Below are 17,085 nucleotides of genomic sequence, written 5' to 3' on the forward strand. Positions count from 1 at the left end.
AGTCAGAGATTACTGAGTGCTGCTGCAAATGAGAGTAAAAAAAGTGGAGGAAGATAGTCAATGAGATCTAAATACATTTTTTTATGAGACAATAACATTACATTTATGATAATGGGAATGACCCTGGAGAGGGAAAGTAAATAGATACATCAAGTAGTTATGCTAAGTACGGTGGATAGGAGTTGGGGAAGAAAAACTTTTCCTCTACCAACTTAGGTTCAGTCATTGGGGGAATGTGAATTAAACTGACAAAAGAAAGACTAATAGAAGAAAAGATTAATTTTTATTCATGTATATATGTGGCAGCACAACAAAAAATGTTACTGAATGGGATGGTTAGAATGTGGGGCTTATTCAGTATCTTAGTAGAGGAAGAGAAAGGGCACTTACATAAAAATAAATGACTTTTAGGAAAGAATGGGTCTATAGGAGAACAGATGAGATATGGCATTTCTGTGAGTCTGTTTAGATCTCTTATCCTGATGACATCATCGTCAGTAATATACGCTGTGAAATTCCCAGGGAGGGTATTTATGACAGTTAAGTTCTTTTGGAAAACTTTGCTTTTATGCAGATAGGGAGAGTTCAGAGAAAAAGCCTCTTCCTATGTCTGTTGATTCTCAAATAACTTCAGTTCAAATAATTTCATTTGAATATGTATGTCTATATATTCATATATATATATCCCACAGTGGCATATATATTCTGATTGATGTCTGTGACAAAGAGGCTATTAAAGAGCCCAACTCCACAGGCGGTCATTAGAAAAGTCATTCCTTGGTGTCATAGTTTCAGGTTTCAGTCTCTTTGGAATGTCTGGCAACATCCACAGCTAGGTGAGATGTGAGATGGCAACCTCAAATTGCAGGTACAGTGTAAATGTCTTCTATTCAGTGGGTAAATGTCCTTCACCTGAAGGAGATCTAGAATTAACTGTATAGATAATAAAATAAACCTACAGTATTTGTATTTTTGAGTTAAGTTTAGAAACAAACTATGTATTCTTGTGCTTGGGAGAATTTGTCATATTAGGAGTTTTAATAGATTTACTTTGTGACTCTAATTTTAAATGTGTAACTGAGTAATGGCTTTAGACTGTGATTTCAAGTTGAAATCTTACTTTGTAAGCAGAACACTTAAGAGAATTTTTAGATTCACCACCTTTATAAGTTTAATTCCTTAGATTTATAAAATGTAAGTCTTAGGTCTTAATGAGGGGAACTTTGTTAGCCAGGCAATTGACAGTTTATTATTATTTTCCTCAAGCATCTCTCAAGTGATTTGTAAATAAAAGAACAATTTGTAAACTGAACGTAAAAGCTTAAGGAAGAACTATAAATTTAAATCTATAGCTTTAGTAAATTAAATGTGAATGTTAAAAATATATCCTGAATGTTTTTCTGGGCAAAACAAAAGAATGACAAAGTGACCCTCAGGAGACATAAAAACTTACTTTGACAGTTTTATGTACAGTTTTATCTTAAACCCACCTTTATGAAGAGTTTTTTTCCTGCCCTTTTAACCAGGGTCTAGGAATCAATGGAAAACCCAAGTTTTGTAGCTAGGGTATACATATACATTTCTAGGGGTGCTTGACGTGCTTCCTGAAAAATATCCAACACATATACAGAGTGAACTGGATTAAAGTCATCCAATCTAGATTCATTACCTTTGGAACTGGGTGCTTCTCTTAATGTCTAGGTATCAGTAATTGACCAATGGTTTAAGCTAAAAAAAAAAAAAAGCATATGTGGAGAAATGAAGGTCTAATATGGAAAGAAAATCTGGCCTACCATATTGCTCCACAGCCTGAGAAAAAAAATTAGGGGAATTTGAAAGGGGTGAAGTCAGTGAAAGCAGAAAGCACAGTGTTGGGGTGAGAGCTGTTCTCACGTGGAAACAAGGACGTCCAGTCCAGTGAAGGGCTGCTGCGGCGCGTCAGACAATGGTATGTCCTTGCATATGTGCACCAAAGAAATGCAAAGTTTAAATTTATAAATATTGTCTCCAATAAAGACGTGTATTTGACGCTAGAGTATTTAGCTCTCTAAAGCCGACCCAAACTGACTTAATAACTCACATCGTTTAACAAGAGACAAATGACCAAAAAAAAAAAAAAGCGCTTAATATTTATCGAGGGCTTAACTATGTCCTAGGAATTATTTTAACCCCTTTTAGGCAACTATTAACTCATTCAAGCTCACACCCTACAAGGTAGATGTTAATATTATCCTCACTTAACTTATGAGGAACAAAGTTTCTGAGATACAAAGAGGTGAAGTGACATCGGAGATCACACAACCAGTCCCTAGCAGAGGTGAGATTCGATCCCTGGCAGCCTGACCCATAGCCCGATCTGAACCCAGAAGCCTAATGGTCTGACATACCAGGCCAGCATCAGCACCATTTTTCCTGTCAACTTTTTGCCTTGACAGGAGGAATTCTCCCAAGCTGGTTCTCTCAGTGGTAGAGTGTGGATTTTTTTTTTTTTCCCAGCTTAGGAGATCTTTTGCTGAGGAACTAAAGCTGCTGCTGACAGGATGTAAATATTGAAAGAGTCAGAGAGAAGCCAGTCTTCCATCTAGTGGTGCGAGAATGATCTGTGGTGACTGAACACAGAGCTTCCCTATGTAGTTGGAAGGAGGCATGAACAAGCAAAACAAATATTTCAGCGTGTCTATTTGAGTCCTCACCTATTTCCTAGGCTTTTTATTTTCCCCCTTAGGTAGAGTGTATATTTTACCTCAGAGTACTTGGACTAGGCAGAGGTGATGTAAATGAATGCAAATGCCAATGCTTGATCCTTTGTTATTCCACATCTCTATCAATTTTGACCTAGGAGCCCAAGCAGCAAAGAGTCACTGGTGAATAATTTCTTTGTGCAAGACCTGGAGATGTGCATACGCTTTTGTGACTGTGACCTATTCTGTGTTTTGTCATATTCTGAATTCTCTGTTGTGGGGAGGAGTCTCCTCTTCTTTGCAATAATTTAATTTATGGATAGAATATGGCAAAGAAAGGTGATATTATGGACATTGGGAAAGGCGGGTAACAACGAATGGCAAATTTGCTTCACAGTTTTTATTGTTTTTCCTACAAAGTTTCTTAAACACAGACTAGCAAATTCACTAAAACTGATGATGTCTTAAACTGAACAGTTAGAATCCCAGGTATTAAAAATGAGACTGCAGAGACTTGAGCCAGATATACCTAGATTTATACCATAGATGTGAGTAAAATGCTGCAAATGATAGCTGCTGTGGTTCCTTCTAAAGGGTTAGATGTCTGACCATCAAGACAAAAACACCTGTGCAGTTTGGTCGGCCTTTGCATGGATAAAGCTAAGCAGGTGGGTCTTGGGCATACCATTGGGATGGTCAAATTTGTCTCCATTTCTCTCTTTCCCAGTTCAGGAGTGGTAGAGCCTCCCCTTACTTATCAGGTAGTTCCTATATCTTTCCATGCTCTTCTCTCTCTTTTCTCCCACAGCCCTCCAAGCTTACTTAGGTCCAGGACGCTCTGGGTACCCTCTTTTTACATTTAGTCCCACCAATTACTAGCTTCATAAAATACTTTCTTTGTACCTTCTTGCTTTGTACCACAGCATCTAATGTATTCCAGCTCCATTCATTCCATGTCCAATAAATATTCCTGGAGTGCCCACTCTGTGCAGACACTGGGGATACAGGGTTACTAAAATAAAAGTCTGTGCTCTGATGGAGATTCCATTCTAGTGGGCTGGACTGAAATGAACCATCAGAACATAAAATAGAATCTGGTGCCACCCCTTCATACTTTGAACAAAACCATTCATATCTTAACTCCCTCAGTTGATCCTGTTTGCATTTTAAATCTTTTTTTGTCCAACTATGGATTGTCTTACTGGCATTTTAGAGAAATTAGCATGTGCAGGAAACTTGGGGGAGACTTGGGAGGACAGGAAGCCTGCCTGACCTCAGCATTGCAGATTCATCAAGGGCCATGGGAGTAAATCCCAGTTTCGTTGCCTGTGAAATGGAGGTCATCAGATGGGGGAGTAATCAGCATCTCCCCTGAACACATTCCCTTGTCCCCTGTGTCTGCTAGGAGGCTGATTCTCAGGAGCCTCTTGACTACTGAGCGGTGTTGTCCAATCTCTCCCTTTATGTGCCCAAGAATGCAGACTCTAGAACCTGCCCTGGCTGCGGTAGCCACAGACATTTTTGTTGCCCCTCTTGTCCCGTACTGGCCTCCTTCTGAACCCTCATTGCCCTTCCCCCTTTCTGTTGTCTCCATAACCCCATGTCCCTGGAACCCCAAATGTACCCCAGTTGCCCCAGGGAAGGCCCCTTCAAGCATGGTGAGCAGAGTCCATGACTCACGGCTCCTGATTCTACTCGGATACCCTGCTGGGTCCTTGGAATCAGAGACGAAAGCCAAGTCTCGTGCCTCAGGGAGCTCAGGGTTCAAATGTTTTGTCCAGTTACTGATATTCTGATGATGCTCTGACTTCACCTCTGACTGATTATCCATATCAATGACCTTCCAGGCTTCAGTTTTAAGTTCTTCTGATTCCCAGCTCACCCAGTTCATCACGTTCCAAGAAATACTAGGGTGAATTTAAAGAGTTCTTATCTGACGAAATTCTTTACGGAATAAAAAAAGGACTAGTTAAAACCATGTACAACCCTTCTAATTTAACCTTCAAGCAATTGAATTTTCAAATATAGAGACTTAAAAGTATACCTATATCCATTTCTACCCGCTCCAGTACCTAGGAAATGTTGAATTATTGGACTGAACTGTCAAACACCAACCAGTTTTTGAACGAGTCATTTGGTAATATAAAATAGCTTAACAATCATCCAGTTGCCTCACATTGTTGCTGATAAGAAATAAATATATAAGCAAGGGTGGTGTGCAGGACGTGGAGAGAGCATCTCTTATTCTTTTTTCGTGCTGCAATTATATTGCCTGGAGGGACATGCAAAATGGTTTCCTATTTACTGGAAAAGGCTCTGTGCGGGTTGCAGCTGCAGTCATCTAACACGCTGAAGCCCTATTCATTTAAGCAGAACCAGTTAGGGGCTCTGAATTAATGAAGCCCTGAACTGGAAAGCTTCCACTTATAAATGTCCCTGTGCTGAGGCCAGAGGCTCTCGAAGAAAACAAAGTGGAGAGAGAACTGAAGTCAATGTGATTTCTCCTGAAACATCCCGGTCATTACGGCCACAAAATGTTTTCCCTCGGATTTTTCAGGCACAATCCTGCATTTTCCCTCTGCCTTCACCCTTAATTGGGAGCATGTGACATCATGACCCAGCCAGAGTAACTCAGAAGTTATGATCAAAGACTGCAAGCCGTTCCACCCACTTTCCTCCTTTAGTGAGCTGATCGAGATGCTCTGTGAATTTACAACAGGCATGTCAGCTTGAAAGAAAAGGCAATGACATGTTTCTAGAGAATCTGCACAGAGGGTGTGAGTTTCTCAAAAACATCCTCCACTTGTGCCCTTTCTTTCGTGGGGGTGTTCTTTTCTCATATGAACTAGTTTTTGTTTCTTAAAAGAAGGCTCAGAAAGGCACATGGTAAAATACAAATATTAGAGAAATGTTTTTCTCCCCACTGCCTCCTCCCCTCCATCCCCCAGAGGTAGCCTCTGTATATACTTGCCTTTTAAAGAAAAATATTCATGTTGCACAACACAGTGTCTTGGTCCAAGTTTTTTAAAAAATGAAAGAATGCTTCAGATAGCCTCCATAGCTATTGTGCCTCATGCTCCTCCCTCTTTAAAAGTAATTGGTCATTGGATCTATCAGACATCTGGAATTCGAAGATGAACCAGCACCATAGCTTAGATATTTTTTCCTAAATACATCAAATAATTTCTTTTCTTGTTTGCTCAGCCTTAGAAAAGATCAATAAATGTGTATGGATCAAACAGGTTGTATAGGTTCACTGAAAGGCCATTTAATGAGAAAATAATAAATAAGCCTAGAGCCATCACTTTTCCCCTCTTTGACCACATAAAATATGTTCTAAGAGAGGTTTCCACAAATAAAAGAGCCTCAGTGAGTGGTCAGAAATGTAATCAGAGGGGAGAAGCGAGAGAAAGAGAAGGCTAGGGAGGGGCAGAGAAGGCTAGGGAGGGGCAGAGAAGGCGGGGAGAGAGACTAATTCTTGGAAAGGGTCCAAGTGGATTCATTCCAGATGTTTTATTACTGCTGGTAATCTAAGTAAGGACCAAAAGCCTCTTTTACTCTTTATGAAAAAGATTGGAGTGATAACAGAAGGACATGTCTATGTTTATTAAAAACTCTTGTCAGTGTCAAGTTGTTATGAAAGTTGCTACTCTTTTGTGCATTGTCTGAGAGGTTCTGTAAACGGAGGCCTGTGGCCGCTGGTTCCTGCTCACCACCTCTGCTAACAGGTCAAGTGCCCCCAAAGGGGGCTGGCTGTGTAGCTAGGGTCTTGCTGCCTACTTAGGCCAGAGCAGAACAGCCGGATCCCTCGAGCTCAGTCTCCTGAGGATTTCTATCAGCAGGTCAGTGTCACTGGATAAAGAGATCTGGACTTTATAAAAAACAAACAAATGGTAATTCTGTGTCCATCTTGTGCATTTGTACTCAAGTAAGTGACTGGCATTGTGACTCCCTGATAGCACTCTGTGGACCCTCCAGAAAATAATGGAGAGAATAAGGAGTTTGGAGCCAAATAGATCTACATGTAATTCCCAAGGGCAATCTACTTAGCTATTTGAGCTCAATGGGTTATTTAACTTCTGTGAGTCTCAATTTCCTCTTCTGTAGAATGGGGATCATAATGTATATCCTCACAGAGGCTGCTGGGAGAACTGAGACAGTGTACATGAGGCCCCAAGGCCAGCACCTGGCACACGGCAGGCACTCAAATACTGTAAGTTCTCTACTTAAGATGCATATTTTAGGGATGGAAGAGAGAAAGGAGCATGGAGGAAAAACAAAAAGAAGACAAGGAAGGAGGAAGCCAGGACCAGCAGAAATAAGAGTAAGAAATTAACAAGAAGCTTTTTGTCATGGAGAAAATCCTCTTGGCTCAAGGCTCAGCTGGTACATATTCCAGATCCTCGCATCTCCCTCCTGCGGTTCAGGCTTTGGCCATTTTATTCCTCATCAACACCTTCCCCGGGAAGAAGAAGAGAGGGAAGCTGAAACTCAGATCAGCCAATTTTGCTGTTAGCAAGTCTTGTCAAGATTGAGTTACGAGAAAAGATGCAGTCAAAATAAAGGCTAGGAATGGTGTGTACATTTCCATTATCTTTCTTTCACTCTTTTTTTTCTTTACTTAAATATCTCTATTTATAGGAGAAGTCAAGGTCCTACATCTCTGCTTCCTCACCTGTCACTCACTGTTTAACCCTTGTCAATTGTCTTCCATCACACTCTACTCCTAACCCGGCACTCTATTGAACTCGCCCTTTCCAAGGTCATTAGTGACCTCTTGGTTGCCCAATTGCATGGCCTTTTCTCTGTGATAATGCCATGGCTGTTCCTGTAGCTAACTATGCCTCTAGTTCCTGAGAATACTAGTTGTTTAGGCATCTCCATTTCCCCCTTCTTCCTTGCTATCTTCTTTCGGAGTTAATATGCCCAGCTAAAATACCACATTCTCAGCCTCCCTTGCAGCTGGCAGTGTCCAGTGAGATACAAACAGGACTGGGCAGGGAAAGGGCACCCTGGAATGCCATCAGCCAGGTCTCATGGTGGCTTGAACAGAACACTGATCAGTCTCTTTTTCCACCCAGCTTTGGGAGACCTGGCATTTCATGAAGGAAACATTTCCCTTGGGACTCACCAAGAACGCAGTCCTGATGAAATGCTCCCTCTTCTCCAATATGGGTGCGGAGTGAGGATTTCATGGGTGAAGGGCAGGAACACCTTCGAGGGTTCCTGAGAAGGCAAATGGAAAATCCATTGGGGAGAAGAGGATTTCTGTGTAAAGCACTGGGAATGCCTTCCTGCCGTCCTTACTAGCGGTGGGGCGACACATCAGAGGCTGTTGAGCTGCAGTGGGTGGAGGAGGGAGGGCCTGGGGTGGAGGAGTCCCTCCCTCAGTGCTAGTGAAGGTGAGGCTGCGGGGATGGGGGCGGTGGGGGGACTCTTAGCCAAAGCAGGATGGAAATGCCCAGGTTCCTGCTTATGCCCGGAGAGTCTGAGGAGGGCTTGGAGGGCAGGGTGCTCAGGAGAGACTCCTGGACAGCGGGTCAACCTGAAACCTCGGCTGGGGATGAAGGGGCGGGAGGCTGGAGTGGGGTGGGGGCAGCACAGGAATGAGGGTGCAGTGTATAGATGAGCCAAGTAGGAAAGGATCAGTAAGGTGTGTAAAGGTCACTGGGGAATGCTCATAATCAGAGTGAGTCACTGTGACATAAAACACAACCCTTGCTGGTTTTGTTTTCTCAGTGACACAGCTTCCTGATCCACTGTGGTCACCATACTGGCTCGTCTGGGATTTTGTGCCAGCTTACTTAGTCATCTACTGGAAGGAACGTCTTAGACGTGTAAGACCTCTAAGAAATAATCCACAGTGTAGCATGGAAGCATGTCGGAGTAGGTAAACCCCCGTGATTTGGGCAAATTCTATTTCTCTTTTGAAGCCCAGTTCTCTCGACTGAAATGGTAATAATAAAGACTACCTACCATCTCTGTTGTAGGACTAATTGAGATCATGCATTTGAAGCACTGGGTCTCAAAGCTCAGTCACCTGAAGAGCGCTAATCTTGTTAAATTTGTTTTAGATGATTAAAGCATTTTAATTTAAAAAAATCTTTTAAAATACAGATTACATGGCCCTACCTTCAGAGTTTCTGATTTAATAGGTCCAGATGGGGCCTAAAGATTTGTGTTTTGAACAGATTCCTGGGTGGTGCTTTGACTGCTGGTCCTGGGACCACTTTGAGAGCCACTGCTTTAAAATATTTGAGCTCCTTCTAAGACTCATACATGGATTTCATGAGTTCCCATTCTTCCTCCTGTTCATACAGTGGGTGTCTCTAAACAAGGTTTAGACTTCGGAATAGTTTCTTTGCACAGACACTGTTAATGATTACTCCATATTTTGGATATCAGCCTGATTTGCAAGGAAATAGCTCTGTGTAGTATGGTCTTTGTAGGGGGGACAGTAACAAAGCTAACAGTTGTGTACAACTTCCTCAAGCATAATTGTATTGTTGGATTTTCCCAGAGGAGGACGCCGCCCCAAATCACTCACGAAAGGCGTCTCTTGATGCAATAAGCAAGAGGAATTTATTCAGGAACCAGCTAGCTGGGGTCCAAGTTAGCCCGACGCAGCGGGTCTCAACAAGGACCCTGAGCACACAAAGCCAGAAGGTTTTATAGCATTTTCAAAGGGGGCAACATTTTCCACAATCACAATACAGTGTTTTTTCATAGACACATAAATCTTTGCCTGGGGCCACATCCTGGGGTCTGGTTAGATAAGATTACCTTCGGAATGTTTAGGGTGGTTCTAGTAAGATAAGCTTGGTGTGTATGATTAACTGATTTGAGGTCAGCTAATTAAAGGTCACTACATTTAACACTGGCTGACTAACTTGTTTTTCAAGATTCTAATAATTTTCCTCCTTCTAGGTTAGGGGGTGGTATTTAAGCCTTTAAGATGGCTGTACTTATGCTAACTTTTGATTCTTCAGATCCTACAGTATCTGACCTTCACTAAACCTTTTGTAGATGAGGACACTGGGGTTGAGAGAGATTAAGTGTCTTGGTTAAATTCACACAGCTGGGAAGTGACAGAGCCTGGACACCAACTCTGGTCTTCTGCCCCCTGAGCTGATGTGTTTTTCACCAAATGCTGCGGATCTCATTGTTTTCCATCATTATTATAATATCATAGGAAGGTGAGCTTTTTCCCTGTTATCATACATCTTTAAGGAGGTGCCTAATTCACTGCAAAGTTGAGTGACTTTATCACCTACAGCCCCCAGGGGCAGCCATAAATCACAGGGGTGGATAGGTTTTTAGTCTGTGACCCTGAGCCATGTTCAGTTTTAATTCAGGAATAAGCTAAGCAGCTCATTACATGAGAAATGCTGCCCTTTCTTGGTCTTTCCTCTTCAACAGGGATGCTCCCTGCCCTGAAGGACTGTCTTAAAGGTGATGTGTCAAGGAGGAGAAAGTTTAGAACCATGTTCAGTCAATAAGATTGCTGAAAAGCAAATGGAAATTATATTCTATCCAGGGAAAAGGAGAGCCAACCATCTCTTAGGGATGGGAAGTTCATAAGGCTGAAAAGAAGCATCTGGCTCCATGTACAGTGGTGTGTTGAGCCGGAAAGACACTCTTGTTTCAATGCAATTAGGGAATTGCAGCTTTGCTGTGCAGAGCACCGCAGGAATGGCTGCAGGAGAGGAAAGGGGACAGCCGCTGAAGCCAGATAAACCTGGCTCCCAGTCTATGCTTCTCCACTTCCTGGACAGCCCTGGGCAAATTCCCAGCCTCTCTGACAACACCTACCTCTCGGAGCTCTTATAGGAATTAAACAGGATAATGCATAGAGTCCCGGCTCTCATAATATGCATAGAACATGCTAGTTCTCTTCCTCAACATGCTCACTCACAGTTGCCAAAGTCACTTGCTGTGACTTGTAGCACAGAACCCGGACTCATACACACCTAGAGTAGACTCAGCAAAGTGGAAGTTTCAGGGCAAATCCTAGGACCAGACTTAATATAATGGACAAGGCTGTGTTTAGGCAAGATTTGGCCTTTCTTAACAGCAAAATTAAAGAGGAAAAGTGCGCTTGGGGAAATGCCCATTTTTGGTGGGGGTGGGGGCAGAGTGGGGGCCACTTTCTCTTGATTTGCCATCTAGATAACCCAGTTACTATGACTGTAGGGCTGCCTTGACCATCACTGGTTGGCAAATATGTCTGTTTTATAGATAGGCGGAGGGTAATGGAAAGAGAAGGGGACCATCCTGGTTCTGTAAAACCAACCCTGGGCTCCGGAGCGGGGCCAGGGGGAATTCCTAAGGAAAGAAATAGTCTTTAACTAGGGTTATTCACTTCATTTCTCTCTAGCTCCCATTCCTGACTAGAAAAGGCCAGCGTGGCATGGCCTAAGGCTCACTGTAGGGGGACGTGTGGAAATAACCAAATGGGAGTAGTTGGGAGGGAGTGCGGGAGGCAGAAATGACCACAGAAAGTGGTTGCTCCTCTGAGTATGCATGAGCATCCCTCTTGCATGGAGTACCTCCAGGCCAGTGAAAAAAAAGGACCTCTGTGCGGGGTACTGCTGAGACACCACCCTACCCCACCCCAGCAGCAATGCCTGAGAATTAGGGACCACATCTTGCAGGGACCTGGGCCTTTCTGCAGTATCTTGGAGCCCAAAGAACAACTAGAAAGATGTTGGTGATCAGGACTAAGGCCTCAGCCCAGCCCCTGCCCCACTTCCCTAATGCCACAGAAGCCCGAGGATTTTATGACCAAGACAAAAAGGGTGGGACCCTCCAGAATCTCTTGGAATTGAATTTTCTGGCAGTCATTGGTAGGAGCCCAAAGCAACTGAAATTAGATTTTGAAATATAAAGTAATGGGATTTTTTGGGCATCAGAATTCATACTCGGAAAATAACTTTTTCACTTTTTCAATTTCCAGCTGGTAATTGTTGAGTCAAGTCCGGTGCATAATTGTTTTCATTGCAGAAACAATCTCTGGAAGCAAACTGTGCAGCAGGGCTATGTTACATGTTTTTGATCAAATGGAGGTCAGTCTAAACTTGACACCCGTGAAGCTGTGGACTCTCTTCTTCCCTCTCTCTTGCCATCTCTTTCTGACTCCTTGGGACCACTTCCTGGATTCTTTAACCAACTTATCGCATGTCAGGACTACCCTCTCTTTTTCTGGCTCCTTGGGGGCCTTCTGGGATGGTGTCCCAACCCTTATTTCAAAATTCATCCTCACACAGCCACTTGAATGACTTGGACATCAGAGGCAGCCAGTAGTCCCCAGCCCAGAGGTCCTCACATCTGGTAGCACATCAGAATCACTTGGGGGAACATAAAAAATCCATTGAAATCCTGAACTAGTGCCCTACTGAATTAGAGGCTCTAGGAATGGGGCCAGGAGCCATATATTTAATACTTTTCCCAGGCAGTTCTGAAGTACAGCCAGGTTTGGGAACCATTGTCTTGGCCAGAGCTTCTCAAACTGTCCACTTCCTAACCACAGAAGAGAACCAGCCAGGAGCCCTGCCAGGAGTCTGGGTCCATAGATCAACTGCCCACTAACAGCTGATATGTCCCTGAAGTGTTTTGTCTTAAAACTCATTTGCATTCTGACTTCTTAAAGTGTCAATTCTGCCCTCCCTAACCACTCATTTTGATTTGATCTCAGTGTTAATATCACCAGCTATTACAAACCCAATTCCCCATCACTGATTACATTACATATAAACATTTCCGCTCTGAAGTTTCCATGAAAAGACAAATAGGGTGCTAGGTACTTTAAGTAAAGCTATTAGACACCATGCATGGTAGATATTATTATAAACATTTCACAGATGAGGAACCCTCAGCTCAGAGAAGCAGCTAGTAAATGATAGAGCTGCAATTTAAAATAAAATTATATTGTACAAAATACACATAATATAAAAATTACCATTTTTCTCCATTTTAAAATATAAAACTCAGTAGCATTAAGTACATCCACAAGGATGTGCAGCCATTTCAAAAAGTTCTTTTTTTCATCATCCCAAATAGAAACACTGTAGCCCCTGAACAATAACTGCCCATTCTCCCCTCCTCCAGCCCCTAGTAACCACTATTCTGCTGTTTCAATCACTTGGCATATTCCAGGTACCTCATGTGAGGGGGATCATATAATATTTGTCCTTTGTGTCTTTTTTTTTTTCATTTAGCATAATGCCATCAAGGTTCATCCATGTTGTAGCATGTTTCAGATAGAGGTACAATTTGAACCCAGTTCTAAAAGATTCCTAAATCCATACTTCTTCCATTTCTCATTTTGCCTCTAAGTACTAGAAGGGTTGGGAGGTGGGAGAGGAATCAATCATATTTTCTTTGGTCTCAGAGCACAGAAATGAGATCATCAGTAGACATTTCAGAGAGGCAAATTCCGACGTTACTGAAAGGCTGAAAAAAACAACAACCTTGAACTCAACATAAAATGGGGCCATCTCACTAGGGAGGGTAACCAAGTACCAAAATTCCTCCTTGTCCCCAGGATTTTGGCTGCAAAAGGGGAGGGGTTGGGAACAAAAATAACTGTTTTCTGTTGCTACTCCTAAGGTTATGCCAGAACCACCTGGAGAGATTTTGGAAACAAGGACTCCTGGGTCTCCTTGCAGAGATTCTGATTCATTGAGTCTGGAGAGGACTTGGGGTTATGTTTTAGAAGAGCCTCTAGACCTGGGCTGACACAGGGTGAAGGCCTTAGCACTGCACCATGGCTAACCCCTGCCCCAACAGTAGAGCTCGGATTCCAGGACTGGATAGCCATCCTCAGTCAGAGCTTAAGTTCCAACTCGCTTATTAAAGGGACAAGGTCTGCACTGAAATGGGCTCTACAGCTTAAAAGTCTCTGAGAAACAGAGGCCAGTAGTAGGTGGCTTTGCCCTGGTGGCAATTCAAGCACTGAAGAGAAACATTAGAGGGAGGAGTGTGGAAGCCCATTAACATCATGAAACACTGCCAGGCTTGGGAAATAGTAACAGAAGTCGTTACATCTCTGGAAGTAACGAGACTCAGCTGGGCACCCGATTCCGACCCTGCTACTCATAGTATATGATCTCATCCATCAGTTGCACGTCTGTCCCATCCCGTTCCCTCCCTCCAGCACTCCCGGTCCCCAGGGATGGACGTGGACTGGGAGTGGAAGTGGGGGAGAGGCACAGTATTGGGGAGCAAGCCTGGAGCTAGCTGTTTCCTCCCTAGATTAATAAGTACATGAATCTCCCCGGGAGCTTGTTAAAATGCAGATTCTCTTTCAGGGTGGAGCGTGGCAGAGGGACTGGAGATTGCATTTTTTACAACTCCAGGTGATTACTGATACCTCCTGCTGCTGCCAATATCCCTGCTCTGGGGCCTCCACTTTGAAGAGCAAGGGTGAGGGGTTCAGAGGGCAGGTCTGGAGTTAGAAGGCCTGAGTCTGAATCCCAGCTCTATGTCATAACCTTGGGCAAGGTACTTAACCATACTGAGAGCCTCAGTTTCTGCATCCGAGAAAGGGGGATACTAATATTTATGTCACAGAATTGTGAGTATTATACAAGATAAAGTATGGAAAGCACTCAGCCTCATGCCTGGCACACAGTAGGACCTGTGCACCAATAAGCAGATTGAAGAATGGGAGTGGCTTGTGGAGCCAGAGCTGGGAGGAGAAGCAGGTGATTTCTGGGCCAGGAGCTGAGTGTGGCTGTTTCTTCTGCTGTTTTTCCACCCCAGCCCCCGTGTTAGCCCAATCTCTCAGATACTGCATCACCTGTGAGAGCTTATGGAAATTGTGATTGCTTTATCATCTGCACTTTTTAGGAAGCTTGTTGGGATGGTCTGGTTGAAACCCACACTGCTAGTAGGAGGCACTTAGGGGGTTCCCTTGAACTTGGTGCCACTGCATCTGCTCCGCAAATGTGCCCTGATGTGCTTAGAGCAGCCATCCCTAAATTGCTATCCTGTTGCTTTAGTCCAACTATAGAGAAGCCAGGAATGAGTCCAGGCCAATGAGGAGTTCAGGTAAGAACATTCTTTTCTTTCCCCTGGAGACTTCACTGACTTCCCAGGGCAGACCTAGTGGAGCTCTGAATTGTCATGATTTTGTTAGCAGCTACGGGGACCACTGGCTGGGCACAGCAGCAGGTGGCAAAGAATGCTCACAGGCAGAACCCTCATGCACCTGCTGACCTGTCCTTTTGTTTTGCCAGTTCCTGGAGTCTCTGTACACCTCTTTGTCCTGGATAGTCAAGACTCCAATATGTGATCTGCTAGCTCATCTTCTGCTTGTAACGATCAAAGCCTGGTAAACTCAGTGAACAAAAAAATCCCTGGTCAGGAATGTTGAAAAATAAAAAAGATCTTTGACAAGCAACCAATCCCACAATAGCAACAATGGCATGGAAAGTGTTTGAAGTCTCTTCTCAAGCAGTTATATGAAGCCTCTTTTATTGTAGTAGAAGGATGAAGGGATGGGTGAGCTTCTCCAGGATTCTTATCTGTTACTTCAGGATCCTTAATAACTTAAAAAAGAATACTCGTAAGTTTCAACACAGGTACAATTCTAATCGGATTTATTCTGTTCAGATAGCACACTCTCTAGGAAAAAAAAAAAGTAATCCTGGTGTGAAATTAGTTGCTGGTGTTCGGCCAAATGGAAGCCTTATCTTAGTAAATACATCAACTTCAATTATTCATTTCTATTTGCTTGAAGAAATATTCTTATGTGATGTACATATGTTCATACATTTTCTTGTTGCAGCAACATGAACTAAATAAGTCACTTTCACACATAAATGCAACTCCAAGAGTTATTATCGCTAACTTGTGTTCTCTATACCATTCACACATCTTTCCATTTAGCTGAAGAAAAGGCAGTCTTTGGGTAATGGAGAATTATGGAGCAAAAGATGAGGGTCATTTTAGCTTTTTCTCAAGTAAAGGAAAAAAAATCACAGACTACCATCTGCTATTACTGATGAAATGAAACATCTCTATCTATAGAGATTCATTAATGTACAACTGGTCTGCCAAATGCATCTACTGAATCTACGTAAGTAAAATGAGGCTTGTCTTTTTCAGCTCATCTTTAAGTCATGCTTGGCATACATGTTAGGGTCTGTTCCGCCATCTGGTGTTCACTGAAGGAAATATCCACGGAGACATGAGTTAAACAGCCAGTGTTTCTATAAATCATTGGTGGGTGTGAAATTGTTAACTTCTCAGTGAAAGGCAATTCCAGAATCTCTGCCAAATTCCAATAGAAAGCAACTTGAGAATAACTCAAATTTAAAATGCATACACTGTTGTGATTCCATTTTATGAATTCATGTTATGGATATATTTATACACATGCCAAGGAAATGTGTATTAAGATATTCCTAGCAGCACCACTGTTTGTAATAGAGAATGCAAACAAGTTAAATGCCCAACACTAGGATACTAGTTTAGATGATGATAAATCCGTACAATGGGCATACCATGCAGCTCTTTGAAAAATAAGGCAAATCCATATGCACAGACATGGATGATCACCAAAACATGTTGTTAAGAGAAATAAATATGATTAAAGTATGTATAATATGCTGACATTGCTGTGAAAAGAACAGCATAGCAAATATAATGAGCATAGAATATGTCTAGAAGGACACTCAAGAAGGTGGTAATAACGATTGACTTTGAGGAGGAGAATCACGGTGATCAGAGATGAGATAGTAGTTTACCTCTCACCAATTACATTTTGCACCACAGAAATAATTTTTATCCTGTGAATGTAGATTCTAATAACTGTACAACAGTCCTTCAACACTCACAGGGAAAGGATGAATGAATATCTGAACTTCTTATATATGGGAATTCCACAAGGAGAGCTTCCCACCAAGTGAAAATTCTCTCATGTGCAATGGTGAGGAGAGATGATGCATATACAAATCCCTTCTCCTTCTTTTTCACCTCTTTTTCCTTCCTCAGTCTATCTCCACCTAAAAGAGCAAATGAGATAGTTGGGAATGATCTAGGTCTGAACCCAGAAGGCCAGATAGAACCAGCAGCCAATTGTGCTCATCTGAATCAAAATTCGGGACAAACTAGAGGTCCTTCCAGAACAGCGTTCTCAAAGATGGTTGACCAGGCTGGGGGACCTGCCTCCCTGCAGCGTCTGCACGACCAGAGACTAGCACAGAATGTCTCCTTTGAAAAAAGAGCAGCTCATGATGGTTTCAGATGGAGGTAACTACTCTTCTCTGTCCCTGGTTTTCACACTGGTGGAAAAGTAAAGCACTACAGTGAAGAGGTTCAGGACACTACCCCAAAATATGGCACCCCAACATACTGAATATTTTAAGCTGAAAGTGTTTGACAAACAGCTTGTGCGGGA

At 42.7% G+C, this 17,085-nt stretch overlaps 1 protein-coding gene across 1 annotated transcript in view; it reads right to left on the reverse strand.

The window, feature by feature from the left end:
• PRKCA (protein kinase C alpha) overlaps positions 1–17,085 on the reverse strand; it is a 402,290-nt gene that overhangs the window by 375,935 nt on the left and 9,270 nt on the right. The window contains exon 3 of the mRNA XM_073235816.1: positions 7,813–7,907. Coding sequence (XP_073091917.1) covers positions 7,813–7,907 — 95 coding nt within the window. The remainder of the gene's footprint in view (positions 1–7,812; positions 7,908–17,085) is intronic.

Source organism: Manis javanica, chromosome 4, assembly GCF_040802235.1.
Source record: "Manis javanica isolate MJ-LG chromosome 4, MJ_LKY, whole genome shotgun sequence".
In the NCBI taxonomy this organism is placed as follows: Eukaryota; Metazoa; Chordata; class Mammalia; order Pholidota; family Manidae; genus Manis; species Manis javanica.